General features: G+C 40.6%; 1 protein-coding gene across 4 annotated transcripts in view; it reads left to right on the top strand.

Moving 5' to 3' along the window:
• The window catches only part of RBMS1 (RNA binding motif single stranded interacting protein 1), a 113,903-nt gene extending 95,649 nt beyond the window's left edge, over positions 1 to 18,254 (top strand). For 2 of the 4 annotated variants that reach the window (XM_083494902.1, XM_083494900.1), the window contains exons 7-14: positions 4,846 to 4,952; positions 6,502 to 6,551; positions 6,632 to 6,725; positions 9,109 to 9,153; positions 12,218 to 12,328; positions 13,621 to 13,701; positions 13,997 to 14,081; positions 15,603 to 18,254. In XM_083494902.1, the coding sequence (XP_083351028.1) occupies positions 4,846 to 4,952; positions 6,502 to 6,551; positions 6,632 to 6,725; positions 9,109 to 9,153; positions 12,218 to 12,328; positions 13,621 to 13,701; positions 13,997 to 14,074 (566 nt within the window). In that variant the 3' untranslated portion in view covers positions 14,075 to 14,081; positions 15,603 to 18,254. Of the gene's footprint in view, positions 1 to 4,845; positions 4,962 to 6,501; positions 6,552 to 6,631; positions 6,726 to 9,108; positions 9,154 to 12,217; positions 12,329 to 13,620; positions 13,702 to 13,996; positions 14,082 to 15,602 lie in introns of all 4 variants that reach the window. The other 2 variants (XM_083494901.1, XM_083494899.1) reach the window with 1 other exon arrangement.

The raw sequence follows: 18,254 nt of genomic DNA, 5'->3' as shown, positions 1-18,254 counted from the left end.
TTCAGGAGACGCACCATTAGCAAAGCTCTTCCCAGGTAAAGGGCGAGTAATAATCTGCAGCATAAGAATGCTTGTAACGCCAAGTTTCACAGAAACTAGGGTAAATTGGCAAATTTCAGTTGGATGGGGGAAATGGCGTAATGGACGGAGAATCCAGAAGATGGCAATGGAATAGGTGTGGGAGGAGGAGGAACATCTGTTTAAGAAAAGCATGCTGTCATAGTGCAGCTTAGCTAAAATAACAAGAGTTTGGAACTGAAAATGGAATAGCTAAATAGTTTTATAAGAAAGGAGGTCGGGCCTCCTGGATAGTGTGAAGCAGATCAGGAAATTCTTGTGCAAACAGACTCAAGTAGGCTAGACCAGCTGGTAAAAAAAATACATGCATACTTAGTTTTAGTAGGTTTTTTTGTAAATTTGTATGTGGAAACACTACGTTAAAACTTCAGAGCGCACAAACAGATCAGATCGACTCTGAAGATTACACTTCCTGCCATAGTCTCAGGCACAGCCTGTGGTAGCTACAAGGTAACATTAAAGCAGCCTTCCACTACCTGGTGCTCTCCGGATGTTTTGGATTATATCCTGTTTCCTTCAGAGGCCAACCAGATGCCTAATGGAAGTCTGCAAGCATTGGAGCCCAACAGCTCTCTCCTGCTATTCTTCCCCCATCAGTCATCACTCACCACCAGATCAGACATCATCCATGTATATGTGGAGCTAGTATATTTTTTGCCTCAATTCCCCCCCCCCCAACTTGACTATCAGCCATTGCATTATCCTCTATTAACTCATGGTAGCAAATTCCATAAGTTTTAACTGTGTGCTGTGTGAAGAAGCACTTCATTTTTTCCATCTTGAATACCCCAACTGTCATCTTCATTAGATGACTCTGGGGCTTAATACTATATGAGTGGGAGAAAAATGTAGCTCATACCTGCTTTCTCCATAGTGTACATGATTTTTTAAATGTCTGTATCATTTCCCACTTTACTCACTCCCCTGCCTCTCCCAAAAAAGATATTGTAACTTTTCCTCATAGTGGGACTAGCCCAGTTGCAGCCATTTTGGTTTTCCGTTTTCTGCACTTTCCCCAGCTCTACAATATCCTTTCTGATCCAAATTTTGCCCCGTATTCCAAGTGAAGTTATACCATAGATTTGAATAAAGACATTACGATAGTGGCAAATTTTATTTTTCGATGCCTTTCAAATGATCCCTAACATAGAATTAGCATTTTTCATAACTGCCACACTGGTTTGACATTTTCACTGAACAATTAATTCATCACAATCAATGTTAGAAATGTTAGAAATGTGACTAACAAATATAATAAATAATAACAACCTCATCCCTGTCCGGATCATTCACCACCATCCCAGGCCCCCATCAATGTGGGGCTAGTAAATTTTTTGCTTCAGTGCTCACCATCTTGCACTTACCTATCTTGAATCGCATTTGCCATTTTAATGCCCATTCACTCAGTTTAGACATTCACTTTTGGAACCGCTTGAAATCCCTTTTTTGCAATCTCTTTCTGGTTTTAAGCACCCTGAATAATTCTGTGTCATATGCAGACTTGTCTGCCTCACTGCTTGTGTGGATCATTTATGAACAAGTGTAAAGTCACTGGTCCTAATACAGGTCCTTGCGGGGAAATTCCTTCCACTGTGAGAAAAGACAATCCATAAAGGGCTTGTCCTCTTAGCCTGTGACTGCTAATTTTACTCAGGCACCTTTAGTGGGGAATGTCATCAAATATTTGTTTGAAAGCCCAAGTGTACATTGCTGATTCAGTCCAAAACAGCATATAAGAACGTGAGTTACCATTTTAAGTGCAACCCACAATGCTGTCAAAACCACAGCAGGAGGGGAATTGCCACAACACCTTGGAACATTCAAGCTGATTGTTTGATTCTGTGCCACTCATCCATGATCTCAGTTTTGTTTTTAATCACTCCGACATACACAATTCTAACATGGGTTGTATATTTTGTGAAACAGCACATTTCTGTAGGCATCTTTGTCTGTCTAGGATGTTACCTAACTGTAGATTTGTGAGGAAGGAAATTATTAGCAAAAAGTGTGACAAGCCAAGACTACAACAGCATTTCCACTCAGTGATTAGGGATAACAAGGAAAAAGAGAGAAGGACTCTATTTCAGCCAGATGCAGGTGGTGCATTTAAGTAATGGGGTATGACTGAGACAAGCATTGCCATTCCTGAAATTGTGCTGTGTGAAACTTCAAAAACAGAACAAGAACTATAATGAAGGACATGAGCGCTTGACTTGGAGCTTGGAAACTGGGTTATTGCATTTAACCAGCTTGCTTAGTAAACTCAATTCTTCAGCCTGGGTTTCATGTCTGTAAAATAGGAATAATACTTGCATGGGTTACCTGCATATGTTATCAGATTAAGTAAAAACCACCTGCTAGCTCATCATGCAATATGATACTTATATAGAACAAGACAGAAAACGCTGAAAGTCACCTTTCTGGCTTGCGCAGTGGAAAGAGTTAAAAAAGCACTCAAACTGGAAAGAGTTAAAAAAGCACTCAACCCTTTTGCAGCATCTTTGTATCTATGCCCTTAACCATTAGTTGCATGGTTGTCAAAAGTAATTTACTCTCTCAGAGAACCCTTTTCTGTAGAAATCTGTGGTACTGGAACAATACGTAAGTAAAGGGATGCTGTTGAAACACTCAAAGGGTGTTTTCATTTAACGAAAGGACCAGACATGGAAACCATAGAAATGAATTCAAGTGGCTTCTGCTCATAACTTGCCACTTTTTCTTTTGAATGCAGAGCTCAGAGTTAGCCTTCCAAGATTCTGCTGGCTTCGGAAGCATGCCAGAACATATACTGTGTGTGTCCTGAGTGCAATTTATAGTGTCCTCATTTAAAAATTTATATAAGTAATCCAACCAGAGCACCTACGTAAATAATGTTCAGTGAATACCTGTATCTAACTAGTTTCTTTCATGGGTTGCATAAAGTAGCACAATAAACATGTAGCTTTTTTTGATGGCCATTTTGTGCCAATCCTAGGTCTTTCCACACAGGTTTAAATGTCGTTTAAGTCATTTAAGTGACTGACCTCAGCCCTAAAGCTGTTTGTTTGCAAGTAAACCCCATTGGTTTCATTAGGGCCATTGCACACATGCACCTCAATCACTTAAGTGCATGAGTGAATAAGCCAAAGTAGACTTAATACCAGAGGCAAAGAAAACTACTTTTGTCTCAGATACAGTATTTTTGGATGAAGTTGAGTTGGACTAGCTGCTAGCAATGAAGTGACAGAGCATGTAGGTGTGACTTCATATATAGCACATCTGTAACCAGAAACTTATAATGAGGGGAGAATTCTCTGTAAACCAGGGGTTGGCAAACTACATCTCTGGGCCAGATCAGGCCCACCCGGCCATTTAAGAACCCACCACCCGCCTCAAAGCCCAGACTCTCGGCGATCACAGCAGGAGGAAGAGGCCAAGCAGTGGTGGCTCTGGCACTCAAACGCCGTGCCTGGTTTACCTCAGTGGCTTTTGCTTGCTTACTTACCCCGATATCATTAATATTGTTATTAGTATTTGTATTGTTTTGTGCCCCCAGAAGCTGAGTGCGCGTGGGGAGTTAGATGGTGGAAGGACAAAAATCCTCTTTCCTCTCTTTCTCTCTGCTTTCCCACCGGCCTTTCCCCTCTTGTTCTCCCTCTAAGTCAGGCCATTGGGGAAATAGTAGTAGTAATAATAATAATCTTCCTCCCATCGCCATCGCCGCCGCCACCCTAGTGCTCCTGTGGGCCAGAGACCAGAGTGGATGAGCTCACTCTGCCTACCCATCTCACGAAAAGCGGTGGTGGCGGCAGCTCTTTCTCGAGGCGGGGAGGAAGCCTGTTTCATGCCACCGCTGCCAACCCTTCGGCAAGTGAGGCAGGCGGCAAACCGGGAAGGTGGCTAGGGCTGGGGGACGACGACTACTTGCCCCCCTTGCCTCTTCTTCCAGCTCCACCCCCCCCTGGTGCTGCTTCCGCAGAGCCGCCATCTCTCCTTCGCCTCGGCTGTTCTCTGCATATTGAACTTGCTTTCCTTTTCTCTGTGGGGCGATTGTGGGTCTATGTGTGTGTGTGTTTTGGGGGGTGGCGGGAGGATGAGCAGCATGGTAGTGGGTGAGCTTGTCTGTTGAGGAGCCTGCCCCACCCTGCTTTAATGCACACTATTTTATTTTATTACACCTGCCCTTCCCCCACCCCATTCTTCCCAGTTTGCATAGGAATTCATTCATTATTATTATTTTCAAAATATAGTCCAGCCCCCCACAAGGTCCAAGGGACAGTAGACCGGCCCCCTGCTGAAAAAGTTTGCTGACCCCTAGTGTAAACCATTTGTCAGATTATTTTTTTGATCATAACATCAAAACAGATTCCACACTGCAGACCCTTCCTTCAGTCTAGAGCTCATTGTGCTCTGATGCATCTGCGGAGCTCCTAAAGAAATCAGGCTTTCCAAATTACATCAATTAATGCAGCAGCTCTATGTATCCATCCTTTTTCAGCTATGGCCCTTTGTTGAAATAATGAAGAAATGTCACATGTAGGTGTGTTGGAGTGCTTGTATCTACTAAAACATAGCAAATCTTTGCAATCAGGATGTTTGGGAATGCATGGAAACACTGGGCACTAAGCATGTATCGGAATGTTATGGCTTCCAAGCAAAATAATTTGGGGAAAACCTACTATGTAACATCTTTTCACAAGTGACAACTTTTGAAATGCACTTTATTTTGATACCACAAAGGTTATTATGTAGACTATTCCTAAATGGTTTGTTTTGTTGTTGTTTTAGCTCCTGCAGAACCTTTGTTGTGCAAGTTTGCAGATGGAGGACAAAAAAAGAGACAGAATCAGAACAAATATATACAGAATGGAAGAGCGTGGCACCGAGAAGGCGAGGTGAGACTTGTAAGTCCTCCTCTCAACCTTTAGTTAGTGTGTGTGTGTGTGTGTGTGTGTGTGTGTGTGTGTCTATGGATGTGCATTAAAAAAATAATAGTCACAAAGAGATGTGCTGCCTTGGTGTCCTCCTGCATTGTTCAATGGAATATTACAATCCTTCATTCCGCTTCGTTACTTGACATATTTAAATGCACTGTTTAAAATATTGGGCCATATTCAACCAACTTATTGTGTTAGCGGAAACCAGTGCTAGGGTTCCCATGAGTGCAATGGGAATTCCCGCCAGCAGTACTTCTCCCCCTACACACCCTCCCTGAATCTGTTCTTGAGGGGCTGGAAAACTACCAGAACAGTGCACTATAGGAAGGGAGGGGAGATAATTCCATGAACACACACATTTCTATCTCCTTAGTCCTATGTTGAGTACAACCCATTGTAATTATATGAATGCAACCCATTGTAAATATTTTATATGAATGTATTTTCTTTTGCTGTGTGTGTGTGTGTGTGTGTGTGTGTGTGTGTGTGTGTGTGTTTAAGGCTGACTTTTCTTAAATAATACATAGTAGCTCACAAACAAACTCAATAAAAACACTAGCAAAGTTAGTAGATAAATAGTCAACTATCTATAACCAAATCAGCATGATATAATTAATCAGGGGAAATCCAGGGAAGCAGAAAATCGTCTGCTTTAGAAAAGCAAGATTCACTGACCCAATAGTCTTTATTTTTAAAGCCAGCTTTTAGCCTGGTGTCTGAAGGCAAATAACACTGGAGCCAGTTGGGCGTCCCAATAAAATGGCTGCAAATACTGCCCCACTGCTAGTACATCACTCTAGAACAGCCTTTCTCAACCTGTGGGTCCCCAGATGTTGTTGAACTACAACTCCCATCACCCCTACCTAGCAAGGCTAGAGCTCAGGGATGATGGGAGTTGTAGTCCAACAACATCTGGGGACCCACAGGTTGACAACCACTGCTCTAGAACTTACTGCACATAATTTAACATCTCAGCTGTGTTCCTGCACACTGTTTCACATGCATGTAAGCTGGGCCTTTTTGAGTTTTCATCAAGGCAGATTTTACCAACAGCTTCTCAAAAGAGATGGTACTTTCTTTATTTAGGTATTTATAAGCCACTTAATTACAAAAGTTTCTTAGTGGTGCACATAAAAATAATAAAAAATTATACAGTGGATACACACATGGGTCCAATGGTACTTTGGTGTATAATTGCAGAGCGGCCATTGCAACGTAATAGAAGCAAAACTGTCCTGGTGTTGTAGGGAATGAGGAAGCCCTTGTGTATTCAGAAGCTCCATGTTCTTGCAAGAAGCTTCTGGATTGGGTCCATAATCTTTTAATGCACAAGGGAGATCCAAAACAGGTTACTTACTGCATATCACTTGTGCCAACCAAATTTCACAAAGCATAAGGCAGTACTGGCAACTTTGACTATTTCAGACAGATGGGCTAGTGCTAATGTTTTGGTTTGGAGTGGTAGCCAATCTTTTCATTGAGTATATGTTTTATCCTTTCCCTAAAGGCTGGAATGACACTTACGTATGATCCAACTACAGCTGCTTTACAAAATGGGTATGTACAATCAGACAATAAATATAAGTTATTCCATGGTACCCTTTTAAAGGTATTAATAAAGGTGTTTGTGCTTTTAGATTTTATCATTCGCCATACAGTATTGCAACAAACAGAATGATCACTCAGACGTCTATCACGCCATATATTGCTTCTCCAGTTTCTGCATACCAGGTCTGTATTTCAAGATGGAAGGATGGGCTATTAAAATACTTGGTAGGAATTTGTGTAGAGCTCACATGAAGGCTTTGTGGAATGCAATATCTTACAATTTTTGTCATTCTATGTATAAAACAGCTGGAGACAGAAAGGGAAACACAAGAAACTTGCTTTTGAAGTATTCTTGGTTTCCTGTAGAACAGAAATCAGTGTGTGGAGTATGATGAAATAGAAGCTTGTCTGCTTAATTTTACTGCTAAGGCAGATGTCATTGTGGTTTTTTTCAGTGAGGAGATGAGTAATGGCAAGACAAGCTTATGTGAAAGAGAGCTTGCTTACCACTTTCAAACATATCCTGCAAGTGCACAGTAAACTCCCCCCAAAACCTGGTTCAGGTCAGCAATTTTAAATACACACTGCCTGGAGGTGCAGGGACACTCTGAAGAGCTAAAGCGAAAGACCTCAGCCAGTCTCAATGGGGAAAGATGGATGGTTGCAAGGAAGCAAATGTCCTGCTGTTTGCTTTCCTTTGACTCAGCACAGTACCCCACACATAGAGGATTTGGCAATGAAGGGGAAGAGAGAGCTTGTGTTCATTCCCTGATGCCAAGACAAGTTGCTACAGTGGCTCAGAGTCAATGAGGGTGGTGAGCAAGCTCCCCTTCTAGCCCCAAACTCTTCACAGGTGGTTTCTGTGGAGGTCTGACCCTACATCCCATGTGTTCTCAGGACACTTTACCAGCCTCTCCAGGATTTATAGGCCACCAGATTAGGAGTAATGGGTGGGAAGTGGTAAGGGGAATCCTGCTACTCCATTTACTCTCAACCTCTCTTGATTCCCTTTGTGAGTCTCTTTCTTTCTCTTTCTAAAGACACTGAGCATGGGAAAGAGGCATGGTTTGGGAAGTGGGGTTGAACTGCTGTGGGTGAAGGTTGTACATGCACACTTCCCCTCATGCTTCCAGGAAATATCTCTGGTAGCAAAGGTCAAAGTTGTGTGTGTTAACACTTGGCCCATTAGAAGAGGAAACTGTTCTGGTTTCAGGGAAGAGAGCTTTGTTCAGCCAACACAAGATCCTGCGGCTCTCCTCAGGGTTAGGATAGGCTGAATGCTAGGCTGGTCACAAGGAGAACAGTAAGCCCCCCTGCCCTCACTGGAGCTTCCATACAGAGAAGGGACTCTGGGGACATCTGCACCACACCTCATTTGGGTATGTTAGCCACTTCCCCAGAATTCTCCTGCCTGCAAGTTCCCAAAAGCAACCGAAAAGGAGGGCTCAAGAGAACATGCAGTGAAAAGTGATGGGTGAGATCAAAGAACAGAGCCTCCATCCCTCTGCCTCAGGAGGGAGTGGTAGAAGGATGCATCACAACTCTCCTCTTACTTCAGGTCCTCAGTTTGATTTTTTTTAAAAGGCAAATTGTACTTACACTTGGTTTTCCAGTCAGTCTCTAAACCTACCAAACTGCCAAATCAGTATGTTGTTCTAGTTCTAATCAGTACTTATTGGAAAAGGAAAGCAGCATTTAAACACTCTTGTTTAGTTATCCAAACAAAGAAGGATCTAGGGCTGCAGTTGTATGTTGTGGAATAGCTTCTTCTCCATTACCCCGCCTCCCAATTTCCAGCTGTTCCTTATCAGACCTAAGGAACAATTTCCCCTAGTTTCTTGAATCTCTACTTTTCCCAACTAGCTGTTACTTTTACGGAGGATTTCCCCCTCCCTTCAAAAATAAAAGCAGAATAGCTGCTGAGCATATTTATGAGAATCTTCTGCAGTTAACCTGCCATCGCAGTTGGGCATTCTACCAGGGCTCAAGCCATCTCTGATAATGCAAATCTCAGTCAGTTGGAGAGAGAGGAAACAGATGTTACCACTTAGCAGAACCACTCCCTCTCCATGCTCTCTGAGAAAAGCACACAGAGAAGATCACATCCTGTACTCTGGCTGTCTTTGTGATGTCGGAATAGGATTGTCAGTGTTCGGCTTGCTGCATGCTGAGTAAAAGTGAATATTGAACTGATCATACTTTTCATTCCAGTTCTTCCTAAGAGTGAACTTGAGGAACTGGAGATTTCTCTCTTTACTCTCTGTGCCATACTACCACCATCTCAGATCCTCAGAGCTTCTGTTGAAATTGTCTGTGCATAATATAGATTTTTTTTGGGGGGTGTGCACTTAATAAGAGAAAGGAGAAGGCTGTGATTTAATTCAGGCTTTTCCCATTCTTGTGCTTCAAAAAGGGTTATTGCAATTCTTAGCACTTGTAGGCAGGCCATGAAGGCCAGAACAATGAGTTAAGATGAAAGCATGATGCTTTGAAATGTGTGAAATATATACATTAAAGTTGTGGATATTGTTTTCTTAACAAAACAAAACCTTTTCATTATCTACAGAGCCCTTCATGGATGCAGCCTCAACCATATATAATGCAGCATCCTGTAAGTTTGCATACTTTCACCTATGTCAGCTTAGGATCAATATTCTTATTTGTTCCTCATTTTCATTAGTTATTTCTTTCTCTGGTGGGTGCTATTTCTTAATGCCCACACTAAATAATATCCAACTGGTATGGCTTTCTGCAGCCCAATAATAGATAGCCTAGCCTTATGCCAAGTCTTCCTAGTGTGAACAGTAGAATCTTGATGGGTGGCTATTGAATTGATTCTGGCAACATCCAATGGAATGAAGTAATAACTGGGAGTAGTAGAGGGGGGAGAGGGAAAGCTGTGCATTGGGGGCCAGGAACCTGTGGCTCTGCAGATATTGTGGATGACAACTTCCATCATTTCTGACCATTGGCTGTGTTGGTTGGGGCTCATGGAAGTTAGAAGTCAAATTTTGATTAAAAGACAGAGGTAAGGAAGAGGTTAATGTAAACACAAAGCTGCTTGGTCCTTCTAGTATTGTCTACACTGACTAGCAATGGCTCTCCAGGTCAGGGTCTCTCCCAGTCCTACCTGGAGATCCAACCTTGGACTTCTGGCATGTAAAGCAATTGCTCTACTAGTAAGCTACAGCCCTTCCCCAGGTAAAAGAGCCAAGGTAATTAAGAGTTTGTTGTTGAAGAAGCATATGCACACACCTGTACAGAGCAGGGGAGGAACAAAGCTCCATTAACATATAAATATCGCACAGACTATACATGCCTCTTAATCTCCTACATTGTACTGCTGCATGGCAGATGCAAAAGAGAACCGTATTCATACAGCAATGACAATACACATAAAGGTTTCTTGTGTTAATGTATGCAGTGTCACGGCTTGCAAACAATAGCACTTTAGAATCTAGCATAGACAAAGTATTGGTGTTGATCTCCGTACAGCTATCAAAATCCGAATCATCTTTGATTTTGCCTTTTCTACATATGAAAGCAAATGCAATTGTCTTGGACACTTAGATTCTCTTGATACTTCCTATTAGAATAATTAGAATAGCTGGATTCGTCTCTCACAAGTGCAATGATAGCACTTAACAAATGTTCCAAAATAATAAACAATATGCAAATCGAAAGCAAAGCAGTTAAAGACAAGGCACTGAGATTGCTGGGCTATTATGCTGTATCATGTAAGCCTCCCACAGATGTATAGTTCTGCCACACAAAAGCTCCCTGTCTGTGGTCTCTAAAGGTTAGGGTTTGACTTTTTCTATGTGCACATTTTTGACACTGAATTTAATTTAAAGAACCTTGCAACCTATGGGGCAGTGATACCCCCCCCCCCCATATTTGTGGAACACAGTGCTTGTGTTTTAATTCCTTACCCCAGTACAGTCCGCAGTTCTCAAATGACTTGGTCAGAAAAAAATCCTATTGGCTGAACATAAAGAGTCCTGCCAGATTAGACCAAAGGTCCATCTAGTTCAGCATCTCGTTTCTCACACTGGCCAGCCAGATGCTTCAGGGAAGCACGTAGGCAGGAAGGACATGGAGGTCATAGTTCTTCATTCCCTTACTCTTTGAGAGCTGCTCCAGATTAAGGTGGTTGGGGGTACTTTAACTTGGGTACTTAAAGAAAAGCAAGTTTAAGCCATGGATAACAATCACCATGCATGTTTTGGGTTGCCTGCAGTCTATCACTGGCTGCTGAATTTTTCACAGGTAAAATGCCAATAGAGGTGTGATTGCAACTGATTTTCTCAATACCAGTTAAAATCCATGCCCATACTTGGAACGTAGTAGGCTGAATCCAGCATTACAAAAGTAGGGGACGGGCTTTCCTGCTCCTTACCCACTGCAGAACACACACAGCACATCAACCACCTGCAAACCTCTCCTGAGTGTCAGAGGAGCCACACTGAATACTTGGAATGTGCCAGGAGAAATTGCTGGTAATTAGGCAAAGCAGCTTGTGCAGTCAGATATCTGCTTTGGTGAAACTGGGCAGAGCCCATATTCTTCTGTATAGTGCCCAGTATAACATTAATCTCCTTTAAAGTCCTAGCTGGGAATAACTTTGATAGCTGATTCCAAAATTCATCCAGTTTAATATAAAAGACTGACTTTGTTAGCATTGCATTCCAAACACATAGTCTTAACGCAAAACCTTTTGGAGTATGTTGAACCCCACAAAGTTAAATTCCTTAATGGGAAATCCTGGAGGAAGGAAAATGGAGATGAGGGTTGGTGAAATACTAGGTTCATAATTGGGGGTAGTGGGGTGGTGGGTGGGAAGAAATAACAAAAATGCCAAAGGGAAATATTAGGAGCCTAATAAGATAATGGAAGGTGTTCAATGTATTTCAATACCCTAATAGTGTTCTTTTCCCCTGGAAGAATGTTATAAATAAATAAAAATTAGTGTTGTTTGTTTGCATCATGAGCGTGTTAAGATAAAGCCAGCTTGGAGCAGAATTAATCCCCTAGGATAAAATTTTGTTCTCTGGCCCAACAGACCCATGCAATGCTTTGTAACAAGTGTTTGTCTTGAGATGTAAACAAGCAGGGAAGTGAGAATATTTCAAGGACTGCGGGGAGGGGGAAGAATCCCAATGAGATGCAACTGCAAAACATGGACTTTTATACAGGATAATGAAGTTCCTGGTGATAGATTGGATCCCAATTAGCTTTGCTAGTTTCGTTTTCCCCCATTCATTTCGGTAGGGGAACCCCTGATAACTAGAATCTCTGGGCATTGAGAGGGTTAGACTGACATCACTGTAAGACATTATCCCATGAATGAACTGTAGTTTCATAAGGGAGCTGCAGTTCAGAGTAGAATTTTTTCTGCTACAAATCACATGGGTTCTTGGCGAAAAACACAAACTAGAGTGACTCATAGGTGCAGGATTTCATGTATACCCTCAAGTTTTTTCTGACCCATAGATGGATCTTACTATTACTGTATTTGTCACATCACCATGTTTGGCTATCAATGAAGTGTTTCAATTGCATGCACCTTTACAAAAGAAAAATTGAACATGTGTCAATAAAACGTAAACCAACAGAAGCTGTGTACAACTTTACTGCTTTAATCTGAAACAATTCCCCCCCCCCAACTCTTACAGGGTACTGTATTAACTCCTTCCATGGACCACACCATGTCACTGCAGCCTGCATCAATGATAAGTCCACTGACACAGCAGATGAGTCACCTTTCATTGGGCAGCACTGGAACAGTACGTGGCAATTCTAATCATAATAATAATAATAACACCCAGAAAAAAACTGACATCTTTACTATATATTCTGCCCATAGGAAAGGCATTTAGAGTATTCCATCTGTCATATTTTGTTTTCACTGACCAGTAATTGCATGTGCATTATAAATCCATTTTCTATTGCAATGCATCTTAGTCACTTGGGGAAATTTTACTTTTAATATTAAAGAGGTAAAACTTGGCTACCATTGACAGCTTTGAGAAGTGTAAGGCTGAATCTTGCCAATCTTCCTTTATCTATCAGAATAGAGGGGATGGGGGGGCTTGGACGGGGTTCTCCACCAAAATGTGTTATCTGAACTGTCAATGCTGATAACACTACTATGGATGTATGTTTTTGGATCGCAGCATAAATCATCCTGTCATCTCCTTGTCCCTAGGCTGGGGATAAGAATTGGCATTGCCAAATGGACCCTCTGTCCTAAAGGGAAGATGTATTGCCAGTGTCTTTAGAAATATCACTCTTAGCAGCAATTTTGAGAAGACCCAATTCCTTTTCTTCTTACATCCTAAAGCAAAAACAAAACCCAGTGCTGTTGGGCTTTCTATGTGTTTTGAATTATTTGGGTGGTATCCAAAGACACGCTAATGCATGTGGAGGGCATGCATCATTGAAGGGCTGCGCTGCATTATCTTTTATGCTGGAATGCTGCATAAGAAAGGTGAAATTCAAAGATGGTCTTTTCTGTTTAACCTCATGTAAAGGAAGTGTTGTGCAACCTGTTTATTAGATCACACTTTTGAAAGCATTTGTGGAGCACTACCAGTGGCTTAGGGACGTGGGTGGCGCTGTGGGCTAAACCACAGAACCTAGGACTTGCCAATCAGAAGGTCAGCGGTTCGAATCCCCGTGACAGGGTGAGCTCCTGTTGCTCGGTCCCTGCTCCTGCCAACCAAGCAGTTTGAAAGCACGTCAAAGTGCAAGTAGATAAATAGGTACCGCTCTGGTAGGAAGGTAAACGGCGTTACCGTGCATTGCTCTAGTTCACCAGAAGCGGCTTAGTCATGCTGGCCGTACCCCGAAGCTGTCTGCAGACAAACGCCGGCTCCCTCGGCCAATAAAGCAAGATGAGCACTGCAACCCCAGAGTTGGTCACGACTGGACCTAATAGTCAGGGGTACCTTTACCTTTACCTTTACCTTTACTAGTGGCTTATCTCCCTTCCTTTCACATTTGTTTTGGGTCGAACCATCTGTTGTGTGTATTAGTTTCATTTAGCTGAGTACATTAATCTCTTTTTCCTTTGCAGTACATGCCTGCCACAACAGCTATGCAAGGAGCCTACATACCCCAGTACACACACGTTCAGACAGCAGCTGTTCCAGTTGAGGTAGTTTTTCTTTTTAATTAATGGGAGAGCCTTTTAGTTAAAATCCATTATTTACATCATACATAATGTTTCAATAAATGTAACTTGCTGAAATGACATCAGTGCTGCAATAAGCAAAAGATGTCATTGGTACGAATCCTGCATCTGCCCCCCCCCTCCCCGAGTGCTCTTCAGGAAGGGATATAAACTATGGAAGATGCACAGGCAGTCAATGATAAAACTCAAGACAAATTTACCCTTTGTAATACCACAGCTAATAATTAGATGCTCCTGCTTGCAATCTCTTCTCTCACAGGAAGCCAGTGGTCAACAGCAAGTTACAGTAGAGACGTCCAGTGATCATTCGCCATATACTTATCAGCAAAACAAGTAATTGTGAGGTAAAGTTGCTTTCATGTTTCTTTGAAAAAAATAATTGGAGGGAAAACACTCTTCATGTAGTATATTCAGACACTTCCAATCATTTTCTGGAGCCTTTTTGATGTTCACTTAGTGATGCAACAAACTGAGAAGCTGCATGCATGTTCCATAGATGCCATACACTTGGTACATTGAACATCTTCAGAATATCTGTGACTTACCAAAGTTGGCTTGTATGAAGTATCAGTTTGTCAAACGTATTATAAAAGTGACTTAACAACTCCAGATAAAGCGATTTACCAAGTTCTCTGTTTATGGCTGTTGCAGCAAATTGTTTCGGGCACCGAGCTACTGGATCTATAATTTTCATTGGCCCATTGACCCATCCCCATATACATGTGTGGCAGCTGTTCCAAATAGTGCCATATTACTATATTTGATTTAACAGCTTTACCTGGAATCATTAAATCATTTTTAAAATAAGCTTTTAGATAAAGGCACTACCTAAATTCATACATTTGTTATTCAAATAATTTTATTACTTGTACCCTACCCATCTGACTGGATTGCCCCAGCCATACATGAGATACTTCATTGCTAATTGAAGATGGCAGCAATACTTCAGTGAGTTAGTGGCAAAGAGAAGCACAATCCTATAGGAAAGTCTGTGCCTGTGAATAGGAGGACAACAAAGTAGGTGCCAGGCAGATCTCTCTAGGGAGGCCAGAGAGCACCACCACAGAGAAGGCTGCTGACCTTGCCTCACAAGGCAAGAGAACCTGCAGAGCATCTCAGCTGTAGCTACAGGCACGCACATATGGAAACAAGTGGCCCTTGAAGTATCCTCATCCTAAGTCACAAAGGACTTTTAAAGGTCAAAATCAGTTCTTTGAATTGGACCTGGAAATGGATGGGAACCACTGCAACTGGCGTGGTGTCAGTGTAACATGATCCTAATGCCCACTGTCACTTAGTTCAGATTGCAGTTGTGAGATAACTAACATCAACATTCAATGTATCTTCAACACATTTGAGTGTTGACACTGAGGAACTTGAGTCTTTTTGAAAACCTTATCTTACTGTAACTTGGTCATGAATCTGCCCCACAACAACATCCTCTGCCCTGCACATGAGGCCTATTTGAAGGATCCAGCCTGCATTTGTGATTGTAAGTTGTTTTTAAAAGCTTGTAATGTGTTTTAAATTGTTGTAATGCACCCTGGAATCTTAGGGTGAAGTGGAGGTAATAAATTAAGTGGATGATATTGATGTGGAAAAGTATGTCTCCTTCCTCTATGCTCAGATCAGTATAGCTTCTCCATTCTATATGCTTAATGCAGTCCCAGGAACCAGAAGTACAAACCCTTTGGCCAAAGTAACCACATGCAGAAATCTGCCTGTACATACACAGGCACAAAGAATATGTAGTTATCTGCTTTTTTCTATTTCTAGACTCACAGAGTCAGGTCACACAGGCTATAAATGCTATGAATCAGAAGAGTACAATTGAATTCTACTTTTACTTTTTCTCTCTCTTTCAGAAATGTGTTGTTGACCTCGCCTGGAGAAGGATGCAAAGGCTGAAACAATCATGGATTTTACTGATCAATTGTGCTTTAGAAATTATTGACAGTTTTGCACAGGTTCTTGAAAACGTTATTTATAATGAAATCAACTGAAACTATTTTTGCTATAAGTTCTATAAGGTGCATAAAGAAAAAGAAAAAAAAATCCTTAAATTCATCCTAGTAGCTGTTTCCCTCCCCCTCCCCCCTTGAACAGGTTTATTTTAGTAAGAAATTTTTTATCAAGTATTAACGACGCAAAAAAATAAAATAAAGGTAAATAATTAAATAAATGGGGGGGGGGAGAATCTGTCCATGCACAGATTGCAATGGAGACATGTTCACGTGCATGACAGAATCAGTCTCTTGGTTTGTTTTTGTTTTTGTTTTACCGTATTAAGATTTTGTTTTTGTTTTTTGAAGTTTAAACTAGTAAAAACATCCATGCCGATGTTCTGTGCTTGCCGTGTGAGTGTCGCTATAGTGCAGTGTTGCAGTTGTAGGGTCTATTTTCATAGCTTTCTCTCTCTCTCTCTCTTTTTCTTTTAAGGTAGTGTGAAGTGTCTTATCCTTTTTCTATCAATTCCAATTTGCCTTAACTCTTTTAATGCTGTAGCTGTTTCAGTACGTAGTCCAAACTAATGGTGTAGAATGCTTTTGACCAAATGAGCTGGTCTATTATGCCTTGTAAAACAGCAGGATAGGGCTTTTAACAGGTAGTCGATTAAAATTGCTGAAAAATTTGGCTTTTTAAAAATGTGTAGTAGGTGTTTTTAATGATTTTGTTTCCCCTCACATAATAATGTAAGGTTGTGAAATGCAAGATTGGGGGGTAGGGAAATGTTTTGTGTGAAACACATTTTCTGACTGGGGAAATTTTAATAGGATAAATTGTTTGTAAGGCCTTATGCCAATTAGTTTTCCTCTGCTAGTTAGGAACTCTGCTGTATGATGCAATGTAAAAAAAAAAAAAATCTTTTTGCCTTTTTCCAGAAGATAATTGATGTTCTAGTTTTAGGGTGGGGGAGTTTTGGGGATGGGGAATCCACAGAATGTTTCTGTCCTTCCTTTCTAGTAATGAATAGTGCTTTAGAATGATGCTGTGCAGAGAAAATAGCAAATAGAAGCGTTTGCTTTTACAGCAAAGGCAAAAGCTAAAAGACTTTTTTCAAAACATAAGCTGAGATGTAAGTAGAAAACATACTAGATTGGGTACTAGCTCTCTATATTAGGTAAATAAAGACTTGGCACTTTTTAAAGGTAACTTTACCAAAGAACAAAGAGCCAGTAACCAATAATTCTGATTTTGTCTCAGCAGTTATGTCTTCTGTACTCTTTTAATTTTGTTGCCGGACCAGTTTGCGGTTAGAAGAATGTGCCTTTTTTTGTACATTTGCATTTAGGTTTTATAATTTTTAATTGATGTATGGACACAAACAAACAAACAAAAAGCATGAAGGAAGACTTGGATCCAAGCAGTGCCACACTTTACATCATCACTACAAGTGTTAAGTGTAAAGAAGAAGAAGAAAATACAATTTTGAAACTATGAAATTCCTGATTTAACAAATACACTGTTATTTGTACTTTTTACATATTAGATGATAAAACTCACTGCTATTAAAGCTCATTTTATTATGATCACATGTGTATTAAATCAAACGGTAAATTAAGTTGTCTTCCAAAACTGTGTACTTGTCTGGTCAGCTGTGTATGATCAGTTATCTACCTCAAGGCTTATTTCCTTTTGTAATGGGACAGGTTGCTGGCCCTCCCTGTTACCACAGACCAAATCATCCTAGCTCAGGAGCTAGGCCTAAGCAATTCTTTCTTTTCACTTTTTTTTAAAGTTTTTAAATTTTATGTGAGTATTCAAGTACAGATGTCAGTGACATTTCATAGTTTCAAAAGTCAATGCTGCTCTGAGAAGTGTAGATTCTAGTAAATTACATAGTCATAAGAAATGTGTTTGTTTCTTTTTGTTTTTGTTCTTTTGTTTTTTTAAAAAAAAAGTTTAAAAAGTTGTGGTATTATTGGTTCTATGCTCCCTGGAATTGACTGCTTTGTCAAAGTTCAGACTTCTTGCAACTCATTCCCTATAGCTGGTGTATTTCCAGATGTGGGGGGAAAGATGTGGGGGCAGGCAGATATTTGCTACTTGATGTTTTATTTCAATTAGCTAAGCATTAGGGTTAGAGGGAGGGAATAGATGCTGCTAGAAAAGTCTGAACTAAGTGCCATACTCATTATCTGGGTAAGATTTGCAAAATGTAACCTCTGTACATAAAGAAATAATCAGTTACTTAAACATCACATAGTAGACAGCCATTAAATTATAAAAAAAATAATTTATGAAGAAAGACCTTTTGTACAGATTGAAAAAAAAAGATTTTCATAGAGATATCTATATGATCAAGAGAGTTAATTTTTTATTTTTGTTTTACTAGTGCCACAAACTTGCCAGTGGTAACTTATTTGTCCGGTTCAAGATACTCTGTCATTTTGTTTCCTAGGACTTGTTGTTAAATGCCAAAAGACATTTTTGAACTGTAAATTTGATTAGATCATTAGTTTTTTTCTGTTTTGTTTCTTTTGAAAACTTTTGAATAAAAAAGATCAAAATATAAA

This window comes from Podarcis liolepis (assembly GCF_965112155.1).
Source record: "Podarcis liolepis genome assembly, chromosome: 1".
Lineage (NCBI taxonomy): Eukaryota > Metazoa > Chordata > Lepidosauria > Squamata > Lacertidae > Podarcis > Podarcis liolepis.
Note: the sequence above shows the minus strand (reverse complement) of the source record. Positions and strands in the feature narration are given on the sequence as shown.